The 17,894-nt window shown below is 49.9% G+C and overlaps 1 protein-coding gene across 1 annotated transcript; it reads left to right on the top strand.

The window, feature by feature from the left end:
• The first annotated feature begins 2,123 nt into the window (after positions 1–2,123).
• Positions 2,124–5,399, top strand: FOXD2 (forkhead box D2). The gene is given in 2 exon segments (XM_073358275.1): positions 2,124–2,611; positions 2,613–5,399. Coding segments are annotated over 2 exon segments (1,254 nt in total). The 5' UTR covers positions 2,124–2,509; the 3' UTR covers positions 3,765–5,399.
• Positions 5,400–17,894: the final 12,495 nt, after the last annotated feature.

Raw genomic sequence — 17,894 nt, 5'->3', positions numbered from 1 at the left:
CTGCAAGGGAAAACGTCTCCATTCGTTTTGCGGGGAGGGCAAGGAGTAAAAGTGGTGGTAATCGGGGGGAGTTGAAGAAGGCGCTGCAAACTCTTCCCTATATAAAACTCCCCTATTACAAACTATTTGGATTAGAGGGACGGTACCCTATTGCTTGTTCACTTCCCCCTTTAATTCGCCACAAGAAAAATTGGTAAATCTCGTGAATTAACCAGGCTTCCTTTATGAGAGCACCTACAGGAAAGTGATACTGAAGAAAGTGGATGAGCCGTGTGTGCGGACATTACCCACGGGCCTCATTAGCCCGATTGAAATAAAGTCTTTCCAATCTGGCGAGGTTCATTTGACCACAGCTTTCTCCTCCATCCCTTGCTTCATTTAGCGTCGCGATAGCTCGAGAGAGGGACCCTGCGGGTTGGTGCATTGCAGTCGGTTGTAACCCCCTGTTTTCAGCCATAAGACGGGAATTTCTGGAGGACGCTAGAAATAGAAAATAGCTTGGCCTCCTAAGGGACAGAAAACTCGGGCTGACGCCAGCATCAAGGTGCTAAAAAGGGCGTGTATGGGTTGGAAGCAAGGCGTCTCTCATTTAACAGAGAGCTAGCTCTCTCCCTTCTGTTTTAAAGACACTTGCTAGCGGCGTTGCTTGGGGTTCATCGCAGGTACAACTGGGGGTCGCTGCCTGGACGATCTTCGTCACAGAAGCCGCTTTTGATCTGCTCTCGGCTATTTCGGTTTTTGCCAAGTGGCGGTGATCTGGGGGGACTTTCAGCCGTGCGGGGCAGGAAAGCCTGCGCCGAATACGTGGCCCCCGCTGAATATGTTGTGCCATCGATATTACATTCCTGGATAAGCCCCCAGATGGGCTGGGGGTAGGGACGGGAAGAAGGATCGGGCCCGAAAGCTGGGCTGTCCTATGGGGAAAGGCGAGGGCTGGGGAACTTATTCTTACCTCCGACAGCCTCTTTCTGGGAGCTGCTTTGCCTTGAGCTTGAAGATGCATTTTCCCCTCTCTGTCCAACACCTGTCCGGTAGCAGCTTTCTTTAAATCAGCAGGGAGCTGAGCATCTCCCTGGGAAAGCGTGCGCTCCCGTCCCAAGGGGCAGTGCAAATAACCTGGCTCCTTGGGAACGGTCTGTCTACGTAGGGAACCATAAAACCTGCATGTGGCAAACTTAAGACCTGTTAGGGGTCTGCAAGGCGCGCTGGTGCTAACCAAGCGTCGTGTTAACCCCATGTGGAAAGCGTCCCCTGACCTCCCCCCCCCCGACCCTCTGCTCTTTATACACGTATCCGGAGCTGCATCAGGAAAGCCTTCTGCCCTAGCTCTCTAGTTGAGTGCAGTTTTAGTGGGTGGGGGGTGGATTTTATTCGCAATCCGTATTTTAGCATCCGCGTGTTTTCAGTTCCACCCTCTTGCTCCCCCTTCCCCAGGAGAGTCAGGTCTGCCAGTATTTTGAGCTGTGATTCCCCCCCCCCTCATTCCCCCCATTCCCCATTCAGTGAATTCTTGAGACCAAGGGACGGGATCAGGGCATTAGGATGCACTTAAATATCACAGTCACTCTTGGTGCCTAAAAAAAAGCTGCCTGGAGCGATGTTTCAGGTAGGGAGCAAAGCGATAGGCGTGGGGCGTCTCCTTCGGTTGGGTGGCATGGGTGTGCTGCGAAATCTCCGGCTAACGCTCCTTTTCGGTCTGCTGGGAAGGGCTGAGTTTAGCCCGGCATAGCTGGGGTAGAGAAACGCGTGCACCCGCAAATCCAGGCTCAGAGAGGGAGACTGTGAAGTCCAGGGGAGGGGGCTTTGCCCAGGGACGAGCGTGGGGGTTTTTGCAAAGGCAAAGCGGCGGGCGCAGGGTGGGATTCGAGTGGAGGGATGGATGCAGAAGCCCGGGGGGAAGAGCTACGGCCGGTGGAAATTCCCTCCCCCGGCTGCACTCGCGGCTCGGGTGTGAGGGAAGGGAAGGGAAGGGAAGGGGCTCGCTTGGCCCGGGTTGCCCCCAGGGGTAAGTGGCAGAGAGGGGCGGCCGGCGGATGTCGGCGGTGGCTGCGGCACGTGATGCGCTGTCTGCGGTATAAAGGCCTCTGGAACAGTTGCAGGCTTCTCAGTGTGTGAGAAGTTCCGCTGGGTCTGAGCTCGGGGGGGAGGGCGCCTTCCCACAGCCCCCCCTCCTCCACCCCCATCCCCTTTTCCACCCCTCCCCGGGCCCCTCCCTCCCCCAGACTCTGCCAAGGAGCGATCGCAAGCCCCCAGCCCCTCTGTGTCCTTCCCTCCTACTCCCATTCCCCCCCCCCAGCCCCCTCCAGCCGCCACCCGGATCCTGCCTTGACTGTCTCCCGCCCGGAGAGCGGCGGGAAGCTGGGGAAGGAGCCGGAGCCTGCTGCCGGCAGTGCCCCGTTGGAGAGAGAAGGGAGGACCGCGCAGCCCCAGCCGCCGCCGCCGCCGCCGCCTCGGGACCCTTCCGGGGGCCGCCGCTAGGTGGGGGGAGCCCGGGCCCGGCTGCCCGAGAATGACTCTGGGCAGGAGCAGCGGCTGCGGGATCATGTCCGAGAACTCCCCGGAGGAGGAGCCGCTCTCCGAGGTGGAGGACGTGGATATCGATGTGGTGGGCCCCCCCCCAGGACGGGGGCAAGTTCAGCGAGGAGGAGGAGGAAGAGGAGGAAGACGAAGACGGCGACCCTCTGGGGCTGCCCAGGTCCGGGGCCAGCAGCAAGGCGCGCCTGGGGGGCTCCCCGGAGAGGCGGTCCCCTTCGGGGGCGCCGCAGCCGGCGTGCGCCCGGGGCGCAGCGCCCGGGGAGAAGCCCCCGGCGGCCGGGAAGAACCCGCTGGTGAAGCCGCCCTACTCCTACATCGCGCTCATCACCATGGCCATCCTGCAGAGCCCCAAGAAGCGCCTGACGCTGAGCGAGATCTGCGAGTTCATCAGCGGCCGCTTCCCCTACTACCGGGAGAAGTTCCCGGCCTGGCAGAACAGCATCCGCCACAACCTCTCGCTCAACGACTGCTTCGTCAAGATCCCCCGCGAGCCGGGCAACCCGGGCAAGGGCAACTACTGGACCCTGGACCCGGAGTCGGCCGACATGTTCGACAACGGCAGCTTCCTGCGCCGGAGGAAGCGCTTCAAGCGGCAGCAGCCGCCGCTGCACCCCCCGCACCCCGAGCTCCTGCTGCGCGCCGGGGGGGACCCCGGCCCCTTCCTGCCCGGTTTCCCTTACGGACCCTACGGCTACAACTACGGCCTCCAGCTGCAGACCTACCAGCCCCCCCATCCGCCCCACCCCGGGGCGGGGGGCACCTTTCCCTTCCAGCCCCCGCACTGCCCGCCCCTGCCCGGACCTCCGCCCCCGGCCGCCTCGGTCTTCTCCGGCGCCCCCAGCTTCCCCTCCTTCCTGGGCGGCGAGCTGAGCTGCAGGAAACCTTTCTACCACCCGCAGCTGAGCCCCACCGCCCTGCCCGCCGCCGCCGCCCTCCTGCAGACGCTCAAGGCGGACAACAGCCACGGCGGCGGCCACAGCACCCCCCGGAGGCCTTCGTTTTCCATAGACAACATTATCGGGGGCGCGGCCCCGCAGCCCCACAGCAGCCCCCCCACCTCCTCACCTTACGCCGCGGGCCAAGTTGGGAGCCAGGCTCAAGTCCTGGCCATGCTGACTCCTGCTTTGGCAGCGGCACAGAACCCCTTAAACTTGGCCCACGAGGCTCTCCTGCAGCCCGGACAGAACTTTCCCAGCAAAATCACAACTCTGAGTAGCTGTCCCTTTTAAAAGAGAACGAACAAACAAACAAACAAAGCCCCCCCTTCAAAAATACCTTTCCCCCCCCTCCCAAATTCTCCTCCTGTTGTGTTTTAAGGTAGGAAATCTTTCTTTTTTGTGTTTTTGTCTCGTTCGCATCCAGATCTCTGTATCTCTTCCCTCTGCTCGAAAAAGAATTATAAACCACCTCCCTCCCGACTCCAAAAGTACATTTATAAAGTGTCCATACTGTACGATGGGAAATTCAGCTGGTTAAAATGTAACATTTTATAGCTGTTAATATTTTTTTTTAAATCGATCTCGGGTCTTGGAAACATTTTCTTTGCGGGTTGCAAACGTCCTGGCGAGAGAGCTGGGCTTGAAACTTACAAGGGGAGTTTACAATGTCTGGGTATTTTTAAAAAGCGTTCCTTCAAAGCTCTGATTTTAAGGGTTTCCTCAAACGTATGCATATTTTTCTCCTCTCGAGGAAAATGTTTAATGATCCGATATTTTTTTTTAATCTTGGTTTGATTGGTTTTACTTCTAAGGCACCATCCAGTATATTTAAAAAAAAAAAATCCGTGAAACTCAGGACCTTTTGAATGAGACGTATTCAAATACACATTTAAAAGATCGGAGATATCAGGAAGCTTTATAATTTTCATTTTTTTTAATCCCAGTTTTTCCACCCCTTAAATGTGCGGGTGGGCGTTTTTTTTTAATGTATCTGTAATTATTTGTATATAGATTATTGGGGAGATAATGTGCAGATTCCACTCCACTCTCTTCACTGGTTGTGCATCCCGTCCTATCTATTTTATTGGGGGAATCTGTGAATACTTTGTGGAAAAGGCCAACGCAGTTTTGTCCACCATGGTGTAAATTAATAAATGTCTGTGAACTGTTTAAAACAAAACCCCAAACGATGATGGTTCGTTCTTATGTATTTTCTTAATGTAAGAACTGATCACCCCCCACGCTAACTCCGGGCCTCAGAACGGAGTGATGTAGCTATCCAATTGACAAAAGTTAGAAACTGAGTAACTATTAAAAATAAAACCACTTAGATCTCTGTGGAGGGGGAGGCTTCTGGTTACTTGAAAACGAAAGCTCCGGCTAAACTGAAGCACCAAACTCGTTAGGTTTTAGCTGGCCTAAATTGGAACCGAATTCTTCAATAGACATTGAGGAAAGCGGACTAGAAGGACAGACGGTCATCAATATATTGATTTTGGTTTTATTTCCCAGGGTAAATGTTTTAGTTCCTCTTCTTACCCGGTCAGAATTTAAAAGTTTAAATTTGGCTTTTGCTCTTTTTGTAAACATGCCCCCCCTTTTAAAAAAATCATAATTCAAGGTTTATAAAATCTCCTTTCTATGATTAGACTTTTAGTTTTGGATCTACATGGGGCAACCACTTGAACTGCTGTTTTCGCTGTTGCCAGGCTGTTCCTAAGGAAAGAGGGGAGAGAATACGGTGTATGTGTGTGTGGGGGGGTGTTTTTCTCCCCCTTTTTATTTTGTTTGGAAACGTTGACCCATGGGAAAATAGCTGAAAGGATTTTGTTTTTCCTGGGGCCCGAGGAGTTCGGCTGGCCCAATGAAACTCGAGCGCTCTGCCTACATTTTGCAACAACTTACGAAAGTAAATAAACATCTTGCAACGCTCCCTGCCCCCCCCCCTTTTTTTTTTTTTTGTATTGTCACGCAGGAACTTGAAAGCAATCGGGTTACTTTAAAGAAGCATCCTGGTCTCTTGTGCAGCAAGCAGGGAAGTTGTGTTCAAAGAGCCTTGCCCTTTCAGTGAATTACACCAGACTGATTCAATCCACCCGCCCCCCCCATATTCATTTACCAGCTTCGCATTGTGCCAGTGGACTCCGGCCCCATAGAGATCAATATATTAACAGGCAGGAGCAGTCGCGGGTGAGTGTGTGTGTGCGGGGGGGGGGGGTATTCGTGTAGCATTTTACATCTCTCTTAATCCGCCTCGAGCCTCAGCTGAGTTTGTTGATGTTGTTGCTTAAGGGGCTGTTTCCCCTGAATAGGCGCCCAGCGAGCGGTCTCACATCTCGCTCTCACGCACATTTGCTTTTGAAAAGCGATCTTCTGTCGGACACTTGGTTGTCCCCTTTCATGTCCAGCTCCTACAAAAGGGGCTACAAGGCTCGACGTGGGAGAAAAGAGGAGGCCAATGAATCTATTTTGCAGATTGCCAAGCACATGGTGGAAACACTGAAGAGCTTCTGCAGCTCTTTTCTTCTTCCGGCCTCCCCTTGTCTTTGGCTAGAACTTGCGTGCAAGTAGTTAAATGGCTAGGTTGGGGGTGTTTCTGACAAGCTCATTACTAGAGGGGTGGTCTCCCCCCCCGCCCTTTCTCTCTCCCCGGAGCCTTTGATGGAGTTAGAATTAAATACTGAAGATAGTGAAGAGACACTAACTTTGTTCCGATCCTCTTTCATGAATGAGGTTGGTTTCAATAATGTGGGATCCATAGGGAGAAAGGAGAGAATTTATACATCAGGGTTTTTATTTTAAAAGTAGCGAGCGATTTTTAAAAAGAGACGGGGGGGCATGAAGGGGGGTGGGAAACTGTGTGGCAGGGAACTAAATAAATATAGAATTTAGTGGCTGGTAAAAAATAGTTTGAGAAGCACTTCGGATGAAATCCGGTCCATCGGGCATGTAAAATGTAAAGCCAGTGTGTCTGGTTTGCAGAGTTAATCAACAGGACATTGCATTTAAAACCCCGTTGGGCAGATCTTGCTTAGGACAGCGGTGTTGTTCTGCACCAGGTATTTGGGATTTCCCCTAAGAGGGCAAATCTCTTCCTAGAAGAGAGGTAGCAGATTGCAAACCAGTCGTTACCCAAACCCAACTGATAGTTGTTCTGAGGCTTCCACCCTTTGCTCATTGACTAGAACAATGATGGCTTCAAACATACCAGTCGTCCCCCCCCCCCCCCCACACTTAAAAAAATTCTTCTGTTAGGTTGAAATCCCCTTTTGTGGCTGGCATTTTGTCTTGTTCACCCATTCCTCCCCGCTCCGGTCCGGTCAAGGGAGAATATTTGTTGTTGTTGGAATCTCCTTCCCTCGAAGTTTTTAAGGTCAGGCTTGACAAAGCCCTGGCTGGGATGATTTAGTCGGGGATCGGTCCTGCTTTGAGCAGGGGATTGGACTAGATGACTTCCTGAGGTCTCTTCCAACCCTGAGATTCTATGATTCTATGTTACTCTGTGGCCATGAATGAAATTTACCAGGGAAAGCTAACCAATTTTGATCCGAGCCAAAACGAGATCAAACCTTCCTCGTTGACTTGTCTCGTTTGCACTGCAGCCTGACTCTGTGTCGTGGTGGGTTGATTTTTTTGCTCTGGGTTTCTCTAGGCCTCGCTGTGAATGTGGTATTTAGAAACGAATATTGTACGACGCGTGGGGTGGTTAATCCGTAAAAACGACTGTCTGCAGACCCTATGGCCCCCCCTCACTTTCCTGTGTGGCGGGGGCAGGGGGCTCGGACCCCGCTGCACCCCAGGGTTTGCCGGATCTGAGAGCCCTCGATTCACTGCCAAGCCTTGCCACGGCGGCGGGGTTAACAGCGAAATAGGGAATAACGTTAACTCTACAGGGGGTGGCCACTGCGGATAATGGCCTCTGATTCCGGGGCTGGCTGACTCTGTCGGTTTGATCTTCACGGGGCATTATTTTTAAGCGGTCGTTGAGGATCGCTTTTCACGCCGAGCTGGCTAAAGGAGGGGGGTTGTTTGTTTGTTGGGGGGAGGGAGGGGGGCATTGGCAATAACCGATCACTGAACGATGTTAGAATTCAAGCAGAATCTGTTGCCAAAATCCGGGTATGAATTTGTTCTGTTCTGTTCGAAAACTGCAGTTTTAAAAAAAAGGAGGGGGGCAAAAAAAAAACCCAACCCCCCCTTATAAACCTAGAAAGATTGAAGGCGGAAGACCTGAATGTTAACAGTATAGCGCCCGGTCCTGGAGCCCTTCCTCGCTAGGAGTTTTTTGCCTGAATAACGACTGGCAGAATCGGTCCAAAATAGATCCCTGCCCGGTTCCTGTCTATACATAAAATGCCAGCCGAATTCTCCCGTTTGCAAACGTTTCTTTAGTGGACTGTTTGGGGGTGAGGAGGTAAATACCTTTCTGGGGTGTCAGTTGAAGGGACTTTAACAGCCGCCGGGAAGATACTAAATAGTATGGAGGTTTCGATTCGAAGTGGGTTTCATTCAACCGCTTCTATCATTCAAGGGCACAAAAAATGTGACCCGCGAGATGGTTTTTAGAGCGCGTCACCCTCCTTTTTTGTAACTCCCCCCCCCCTTTTGATATGGCTAGGGAAAACAATCCTTCTCATCAACATTTCTGTTTGTAAAGGAGGAGGCCTCCGAGAACAACAAATGTTGTAACACGTTTCAGAACACATCTGGTGTGGAGGGAAACCCCCTTTCCATTGTTAGGTCTCGTGTCCCCCCTCAGTCATTGGCCTAAATTGGGTGATCACGATTCTTGGGATAGAGGGAAGAGCGCGTCAATTTCGATCTGGCTTTTAAATCCCCACCGCGCATCCCAACAGAAACTTCAGGCTCCTGGAATCACATTAAAACTCTCTCCTAAGATCTCCTCCTTTGGCAGGTTCTGGTATCCATTATTGCGCTCAGAAACCCGCAGGAGCGTTTTAAACTGATTTGGGGAATTAGGAAGGTCAGAAGCCCCTTTCCCGTCTCCAATATATTTGTCTTTGTGTTTAAACGGAGCGCTGAAAAATTATCTGGATTATGGAAAACACCTTTTCTAAACAACACCGATTTCCAGTGGTTAAACCCTCTCCTGATGGCCAGGCCTCTTTGGTTTCCTATTTCTGAGACGAACCCCCCATGTTCTCGCTTGCTTTAAATCTTAATTAGAATAGTCATCTCACCCTTGCTTGAGACACTTTCTCTTGACTTGTGAATTAAGACAAATATTTGCAAGGGCGTGGACTATTTCCCCCCCTCCTAATCCACAACGTTTCTCATCCCTCCTCTGCTTTGGGAACGAAACTGTTACCTCTTAAATTTTCCCTACGTTTTAAAATCTTTAATGCCTATTGCTTTTGGAACACAAGCGGCAGTTATTGGATGGAAAACGTGATCGTGCAGTGTTTTTAGATATTTCACACAAAGATATGAGCCGCTGAGGCTGACAAGGGGGGGACTTTCTGTAACAGGGTCTTTCCAATCTTGCCAGGCCATATCTGCCTTTGGATATTGCAAGGGGTTTATTAACCACGTTAATTTGTGTCTCGTCTTGTTAGTTCTCTGAAGCTTTTTTGTTCTTTGTTTTTTTTTTTTTTTTGCATGGGCGACCACCCAGGGGCTGTAGTTCTTGGGAAATACAGACATGCAAAAAACATAGCAAACTTGTTTATTTCTCTAAAGTTTGACGGCAGCAGAGCCTAGTCCTCTGGGGTGGGGGTGGGGGCGGGGGCGGAATCTTTTATTTAGGGCTCAAACCTGGCATATTTTAAATTTAGACCCAAAGGGTCATTTTAGTGGCCACTTGATGAAGTTTAAAACTTTGTCCAGTTTCAGAGGCTTTGAAAGCCCATTTGTGACAGTGATGGGGAAGGATTGTTGGTAGCGACGAGAGAATAATAGACGTTGTCAGTTTTACTCAGTTTGCAAGGCGGTGGGGAGGGGAACCCCTTGGAAATGTTGAAATGAAATAAAGATTTATTGTGCAGCGCTAAAGGTCCGGAGCTAAACTTTTTCAGAGTGGTATTTAAAGATCTCAGACAGCACCTCTGCCCCCTGGAGCCTATTGGAGTGCGAATATTTAGATATTTGTTACTTAATACGCTCGAATGGATTGAGACACGGGAGACTTCTCATATAGCCTCAATTCCACGCTTAAATACAGGCTTTGGTGGCTCTTTAGAGAACAAATCAGCCAAGCTGCAAACTTTGCTCCCTCTTTTAGTTTAGCTTTCATGCTTCCTTGTCCAATGCAGGCTAGGTAAGAAAATACTGCAGGTCCCAAACACACACACTTCATATCCACCAATGCACTTTATATTTTGTGTCACAGGACCATTCCCTGCTTGAAATCCGAAGCAAAAGTTACAGGGAAACAAAATGTGACTGTTTGCAGGGAAGACCCTAGCTGGTTTTGCACTTTTTGTTTTATTAAGAAAAATCGCCTTTCAAAGCGTTTCAGAATGTAATGATTTTCGTGGCGGTTTTTAAAATCCATTTTAGCCTCACTGCTGGAAGCACTCACTGACATTTTGCCCTCGGAGCTAATTAAGCGTCACATAAAAAAAGGAGAGAGAAACAAATATAGTTCCTATAATTACTCCCCATCCAAAGGGTCTGTTACATCTCTAGAATAAAGATAAATGGCTCGTACATACGCTTCGCATCGGAAACCTGCAATCCGCGTGGATTTGGTTGTGAAAGGGTTTGGTAGCTGAGGGAAGGAATCAAAGGACATTTTAAACCAGGCTTCTCTCCAGTTTCCCTTCAGTTCGTTCTGCCTCCTTTCTTTCTGTGCCCTCAGCTTTTTGTCTTTTATTAATCTCGTCCCTCCTTGGTCTGAAACTGATTGCTTATCACAGTTGCCAGGTGGTCTCGCCGTGCGGCTTGTATGCTGCATCGACCCGGTTCGGCTGTTTTCCGTTCGCAGCGCGGTGACTGGGAAACAAACTTGTGGGCTTTAACTTTGAACGCCTGATCCTGGGTTAGGTTCGACGAACACCCGGCCGGCGAGGATCCTTCTTCGGTCGCGCAGCATTCCAAGTTTAGAAAGCGGGGAGAGGCTGGGTTTGAGACACGCAGCTGGCAAAGTTCAAATGGTTGCAAGAACTTTGCATCGAAATTAGCAAGGCCATGAAGGCAGACAGGGATTTTTTCACACGGTCTTCGCAATGCAGCTGCAGTGCAATCATTCAATTTAGCAACCGCGCCGCGACCTTTTTTTTTTTTAATTATTATTATTTTTATGGGGTTTTTTTGGTCAGGATAAACCAATTTTTATCTTTTTGCTTCATTGCTGTGGAAGGAATTAAGCGGCTAGCGTTGCCGCTTGACAGAAACAAGATCAACAACAAAGTCTGCCTTGTATAGATTCCAGGTAGGCGAAAGACTAAAGGGATCTCTGTGATTCGCATTCAGCTTTAAGGCTGGAGAGACAACCAAGGTATTAATGAATGTTTTTTTTTTTAAAAAAAAATTGGAAACTCAATAGTTGATTGTTTAACAGAGTTTAGAATTTACCGGAGCATGGAAATTAGAAACGGCTGTACACCGAGCTATCCTAATGTGAGTTCTGCTTGAAAACATCACAGTGATATTAAATCCTTACTACTCCATACTACAGCCTGAAAACACCTTATGCCTCTAATAGAAGCCCCCTTTTTCCATTTATCTCCTGCTAGCATTTCTTGAGCATTTGTGCTGTTTTTTTAAATAAAAATAAAATTAACCTTTGAGTCTATGTAGTTCATAGCAACAGGTGTCAGGATGGCACATAACAAGCACCGAAGGCTTTGATCTCGAGTTTCCATCTCCATCTTAATTCAAATGCTAATTTTAATGGCTCTTGATACTCCTTTGATGATACCCAGGGATAAAATGTTGATAAACTAAATCAGGGTATTGGCCGTCTGATTATTTTAAACGGCCCATATGGAACAGTGAAATAGATTTATGTGCCAATCGGAGGCGCCTGGTTAATATTCAATACCGTTTCATTCCAAAATTGGATTGAGGAAAAACATCTCATTTTCCCCGAATTAAAACCCATGGATATTTTGCCTTATTTTATAAATGGCTCGTGTTTATTTTGGCAAGGCATGCTGTGTCACTTGAGTGCCCAAATATATACATATATATTTTAAATCGCAAGTTATTAGCATTCTTTTCCAACGAAAGTTCATATTCTCCACCTGCCAAAGATAGCCTTGTAAAACATAATGAAAATCTGCACGGAAGATTATATATTGGAAAAGGAATGGAGATGCCATTTCTTCTGGGTCCAGTCCTGCAAAGGCTAACTTGACTCTCTGCAATGTTTCAGATTCTTGTTAATTACATCCCCCCCTCCCCAGTATTTCCTGTTTAATTAGGATCAGATTTTTCAAGTCAGACTGTGCAACAGGAATTATACCAACCACTTGATTTGATCAAAAAGGAAATGATATGCACACGCACCTTCTAAAAGTTGGGCTAAAATTCCATCGACTCCCAGTTGTAACCTCATTTTCAAGGAAAATGAGATTCTTACCAGTTATTTCATTTTGCTGCGCTTTGGTGTGGGGAATTTACGCTGTGAAACGAACAGGGCCGGTTCCTGCAGTCCTTACTCAAGCAAAACTCCCACTACTCGCCTCCCCATTCTTCCTGGCTCAGCTTCCCTGCACTCAAAAGATGAGCCGGAGTGCCCTGAAATTTGCGTTCAGGAAGTGAAAAGGCTCCCCTGCCGCTGAATTAAAAGGATCATAGAAAACTTCGGTGGGAAGTAGATGACTTTGCCGTGTCAAAAGTGTTTTTGGGTGTAGCTGAAGTAGCAGGCAAAGCTCCCCTGGAAAGTCAATGGGAGTTTTGCTCTAGCTGGTAAATTACACCGGTTCTTTAGCATACTCAAGAAGCAGGGCATGAACCAGTTTTATTCGGATCCAACAAGGTCTTTCAGTCTGGTTCCAATCTGGTGAACAGATCCCCACACGGATTTTTTCCCCATAACCCCCGGGTAAGTTTCTCTTCTGTTTCTCACTCCCCCCCCCCACATTTCAGACATGAATATGATAAAATACTTCTAGGTTCACCGGGTAACACAAGTATATACAAGTTAAACTTGTTCTTTAGAAGCAATGATTCAAAAAAGGGCTTTTAATTCATTCCTTGGAAAACTTTTATTTTTGTAACCAGGAAAAAAAAACCCCAGCCCTCACTTCATTGCTAGTAGGACTGTATGATTAATTGACAGTGAATTTTATTCAGTGCATTTCTCTCTTCTTTTCTGGTTCAGAAAAATGAAAGAAAATATCGACCAAATTATTTGTTTAGTGGATGTCTGTGTGAACAAATGCCCCCAACAGGTCTTACAATCAAGAGCTGGTGGGCACCAGGGTTAGCTGAGTGCAGTCTAGCGCCTGATTGGAAGACCGGGGCCTTCCCTAAAACTGCTTCTGAGGAGGTAAATTTTGTTTTGGCCACAAAAATGAATGTCGTGTGACGATTGGAGTGAATTTCGCAATGGGCTCTCAACTTGCAACCTAGGCCAGCAGATTAAAATGAGCCCAGCACGGCAGAAACAAAAGTCGTTTTAGACCCTCCCCCGCCTCCCCCTCTTCCCCCAGCGAAATGATCCTGAATATTATACTGAGTTGTCTGAGGGCTGACGTTTGCCGGTCGCTCTGCTGTTGTGTGCCTTGGTGTTTGGTTTTACAGACAAAACCTCCCACTTTTAATGTAGGATTTTGTCTGGTTGGAGTTGGTAGAGCGAAGCCGCTAAAGAGCCTCCTAAGTATACAGCCAGGGGCGGGAATAGACCTCTACACTTTCTCTTCAAACATAAACTAAAACTTTGCGGAAAGGCGCTGTCCCTACAAACGCAATCTGGTCACATTTCAGACTCGTCGGCTCATGTCAGCTCCAGCTTTGGACTAAATTATAGTCACTGCTCTTTTTAACTAAAATTTGTTTCACATCCTCAACCATATCAAAGAGATTCCGTGCATGGTCTCTTCTTTCTTTCTTCACAGTTGAAGGAAAAGTTACATTTCCTACATTATAATATTTCCCTCCCACATCTTATGTGGACTCTCTGGCTACAGCTTTCCTGTCGGATTTGCCTCTCCTCCGCCATCTGTTGTGTGGTTTAGCTCTGGGATCCCTTCTGCCCTGTCAGTGGCTGTTAAATACATAAAAACACAACAAACCAAAAATGCAAACCAGTTTTTGGAGGAAGGGCCGGATCCTGTTCCCAGTCAAGCCAGTGGCAAACAGTCCTATGGATTTCCAGGGCAGCAAGAATCCGATTCGAAATCGATAGACACAGAACCCACAGCACTGATGTCTTCTCAAAGTCTATCGGATTTGGGGGGGCATATCCTCAGGTTGGTGGCACTTGTCCATTGCCCTCGATGGCAATCTGCGCCACGGGGCACTGAGGTCCTTGGAAACATATTCCTTAAATGCCTAGCCGCAATCAGGTTCTCTAGGTCAGCTGAGCGATCTATGAACGATCACATTATTAGCAGAGATTTAATTTCCCATTTCTGTCGGCCATTTAAGCATGTTGTATTCGGGGCAAATAACTTGCGGCCTAAAATTCTACTTTTGATCCACCGATCTGCGCCTTCGCGGGGCGTTTTCGGGCGTCTCTCTGCCAACTGAACGGAGTTCGAGTCAAGGGCAGAATAATGCGGTACCCGGAGTGGAAATCCATGTCTCTGTGATTTATAAAGTAAATCTCAGTCTCATGACCTTCTCCCTTCCCCGGTCATGTGGGACACCAGTAAATTTATCCACCCTGATGGAAATCCCCATGTCAGCAGCACGAGCAGAGAACCTGGCACATTTCACAGGGGAAATTATTTTTAACCTCATTTGATTGCCCCCTCTCTGAGAATAGAGATTAAATCTCCTGCTGGACAGGTTGGTGGTTGTAGCCACCTAAATAAACCTTGGCTAAGAAAACCACTTCCGAATAAGCGTTCTTGGGGGTTTTGTTTTTTGCTCAATTGCAAGTCAAAGATGCAGGGTGGGCTGGCTCAAGCTTTGGTAAACTTAGCCAAGGGTAGGTGCAGCATCTCTTTGTACACAAAGCAAGGGGCGGGCTGGGGGGGGGAAATAGATACGATTTTGATATTTAAACGCTGGTGCACTGGAAAAAGCTTCAGCCATGCCGTCAATAACTCCATTTAAAAAAAAAAAACCAAACCCCTAAAATTTGTAGAAAGTTTCCAAATACACATTGGGGCTGGTCATAAAACAATCACGAAACATCGCTGGGTTAAAACGCAGAGTTTCCCCTCGTGATTTCACTATAATCGGTGCTCCCCAAAAGGCAAAGGATGACTTGGTTTTCTTTATTCGAGTCACAGCGGCCGCCAGTTTCTTTGCAAACTGTGTCTCTCGCAGACGTCGCTCGCCTTGCGCGGGTTGCTTTGTTCTGGTTCTTGGGAGGGAGGCGGGACAGAAAGCGACTGCAGAAGTGATTTGCACCATCTCACACCTGGAAGCCGTTGTGATGACAGGCAAGACCAGAAACGGTTCTTACCCGCGGAAGAAATGGCTAATGCAATGAACTGCACAGGAAAAGCTTTTGGCTTGTGGCTGGGGCTTGGACCCAAACAGAGCGCTGGGGAGATGATTACAAGATGTGGAAGCAAACGCTGCATTTGCCGTTCAGTTTGTGGCTCCCCTCCCTGCCTGCTTGCCCCCGCCCTTCACTGCCCATCGGCCGGGACTTCTCCTGGATCTGCTTGATCTTGGAAGTCCAAAAAAAAAAAAATCTCAATCCCTTTCAATGGCAGACGGATCCGGCCCCTCCAGAAGGGTTAGGAACGGGGCGAGTGCCTTGGGCCCGATCCTGCAGCCTTTATTGCCACGAGAACTACAGGATCGGGCCCTAGATGGGGGGGGGGGAATAGGCCATACGCCCAGCAGAGCCACTTAATGGGTGTCAATCCAGCCAGGTGACTAAGTGGCCTCTGGTAATTCAAGCCAAACAAGGGGGCGGGACTCAGCTGGCTGCTTGTCACCGCTGGGGTCTTTTACCTGCGTCTGCCGTGAATAAGACAAGGTGGGTGAGACTATCTTTTATGGGGCCAACTTCGGCCGGTGCAGGAGCAGCTTTCCAGGGACACGGAGCTCTCTGCGTGGCTCCCCGGCTTGTCTCAGTCACCATCAGCAACTGGTCCAACACACTAGCCCCTCGCCCCCGCACCCCCCCAGTCCCGCTAGCGTCCGGGGCCCAACACTGCAAACATGGGACAGGAGAGAGGGGGGAGCTCTTTCCGCTTGCCCATTTGGCCAGGAGCCGGTCTGAATGGAGGCTGCTAGGCGTCCCTCTTGTTACTTTATTCACTGCAGCGACAGTAAGTTTTATTGCTTCCCCCCCCCCACCCCCACCCCCGCCCCCGCCCCCGGTTGTAAAAGGGGCAGACCACCTGGGCACAAATTCCCAGCTAACCTCCTGGCCCGACCTATCAGACAAGAGACCTGCCGCTCTCAAGTCTTTCCCAAGAGGCTTCCCTTGTTCATGCTGGCATGCATCCTTCTCCTGATGGGGCAGGCGGCAGGAAATATGGCTAAGAGAAAAGGCCAGGCCCTAGTTCTGCAGGGGAGCCTTGTTCGGTGGGGCTGAATTCCCGAGCTTGGAGTAGTAATAACAAGCACCATCATCAGCACCCCCATGATCGAAATCGTTCCAGCATCCCTGGCCATAGGTACTGGAACTCGGGGTGCAGCAGCACCCCCTGGTTGGAACCGATGCCCCAACCTTGTTCTTTGAGCCCACAGGTGCTGGGAGCTTATCACAAGACTCCCTTCACCTTCCACCCTAAACAAAACAACCCCGAGAAAGGGCCTGATCGTACTAGGCACTGGACAGCTAGGAAGCAAAACCCAGTCCCCCCCCCCCCCCCCCCCCAGTCTCCCAGAGCTGTGAGAGAGCGAGGGCTGCAGGATCCAGTGTTATGTTACCGCTGGGCCTGCACCGTCCGAAGTAGATGGTGAGTCCTTAAGCACAGTGGCTCAGCTGTGAATGCCTCGGGAGGGAAGGATGGCAAACCACGCCGAGGCCTGGAGGGGTCCAGGCAAATAGCTCCGCTGGGCGAACCCGTCCAGCAAACGCTCCTCCAAGCCCCAGAACACGTCTGCAGGAGGGGGCTAAACCCTTCCCGGCTGGCGTGTCCTGAGAGTTACAAAGGCAGGAAAAGGAGAGTTCAAGGGAGGGAGGCTCCCCCGCCCCAACCCTTTGCAGCCTTGTCTCCTGAGCTCAGCCTGCCAGGGAACCAAATCGCAGCTGAAGGATCCCTCCTGTGAAAGTGGACCCCTCCACCCCCCTGCACCTTGCTATGTACTCTTAAAGCGCGACAAACACCGGCTCTCCAAGCCCCCACCAGCCCCGACTATCTGGCAGGAGAGCCAGCTTTTCAGAGCTGCGGCCCAGCGAGTTTGGCGGGGCAGGCGACCCCCCCTTCCCCCCCCAGCTTGCACCTCCAGCACTCGCTAGTCGTGCTCAGGAGCGCACCCGGAGTCAACAGGACACTAGCAATAGTGAACACGGAGTGTAAGGGTGCTCTGGGGAGCGGTGTGCTCGTCAAAAGCAGCAGCCGCAGCCAGCTGCTATTTGCCATAAACCTTAAGATAAAAGCCCAAGGCCAAGTCTGAGACCGAAATATTTAAGCCATCACCTTTCGCCGGGCGGGGCGGAGGGGGGGGGGCGGTGGATGGACGGACACAACCTCGCGTCAAATGGCTACAAAGAAAGAGCACGTTGATCCCACTTGGTAACGGGGTGGGGACCATTGTCGGGCCAGATCTTGGCCCCCCCCCCACTTCTGTTGATAGAAAAGCTCCCGTCGCGTTGATTTCTGGGCAGGATCGGACCCAGCATCTTGGGTTTTGCAGTAATCCTTAGTTCATAAAATAAGTCGACCCCCCCCCCGCCGTCATCTGCAAACGAACCTGTGTCGATACAGAGCAGATACAGAGGCGAAGGGCTTTGGAGTGGGAGCAGGGGGCATGGCAGAACGTGCATTTAACTTGTAAATAATAATACAAAAATTCCTTCCCATTTCTTGACGTTCCCCATGTAATTTAAAGCAGACTCGCCCAGCGGTCTCCTCCCATTCGCGTATGACTTGCAAGTGAAAACATTTTCCTTGGGAAACATCCCCTTTGCCCGGTATGGACCCGATCCTGAAAAGCTCTTCCCAGAATCATTTGGATTAACGTCAAGGGGACTAGAGAGGGCTGAGTAAGAACCACTCGCCTGAGGAAAATGCCGAACAGTTGGATGTGAAGACACATTCATTTATTTCACATAGTGTGAATGCGAGTGTATACAGTATGCATCTGTGCAACACACCCAGTTGGGGGCCGGATCCTGCACCACTGAAGAACAAACCAGAAGAGACCGGAGGGGAA

Source organism: Lepidochelys kempii, chromosome 8, assembly GCF_965140265.1.
Source record: "Lepidochelys kempii isolate rLepKem1 chromosome 8, rLepKem1.hap2, whole genome shotgun sequence".
Taxonomy (NCBI): domain Eukaryota; kingdom Metazoa; phylum Chordata; order Testudines; family Cheloniidae; genus Lepidochelys; species Lepidochelys kempii.
This window is presented reverse-complemented; position numbering and strand designations above follow the sequence as displayed.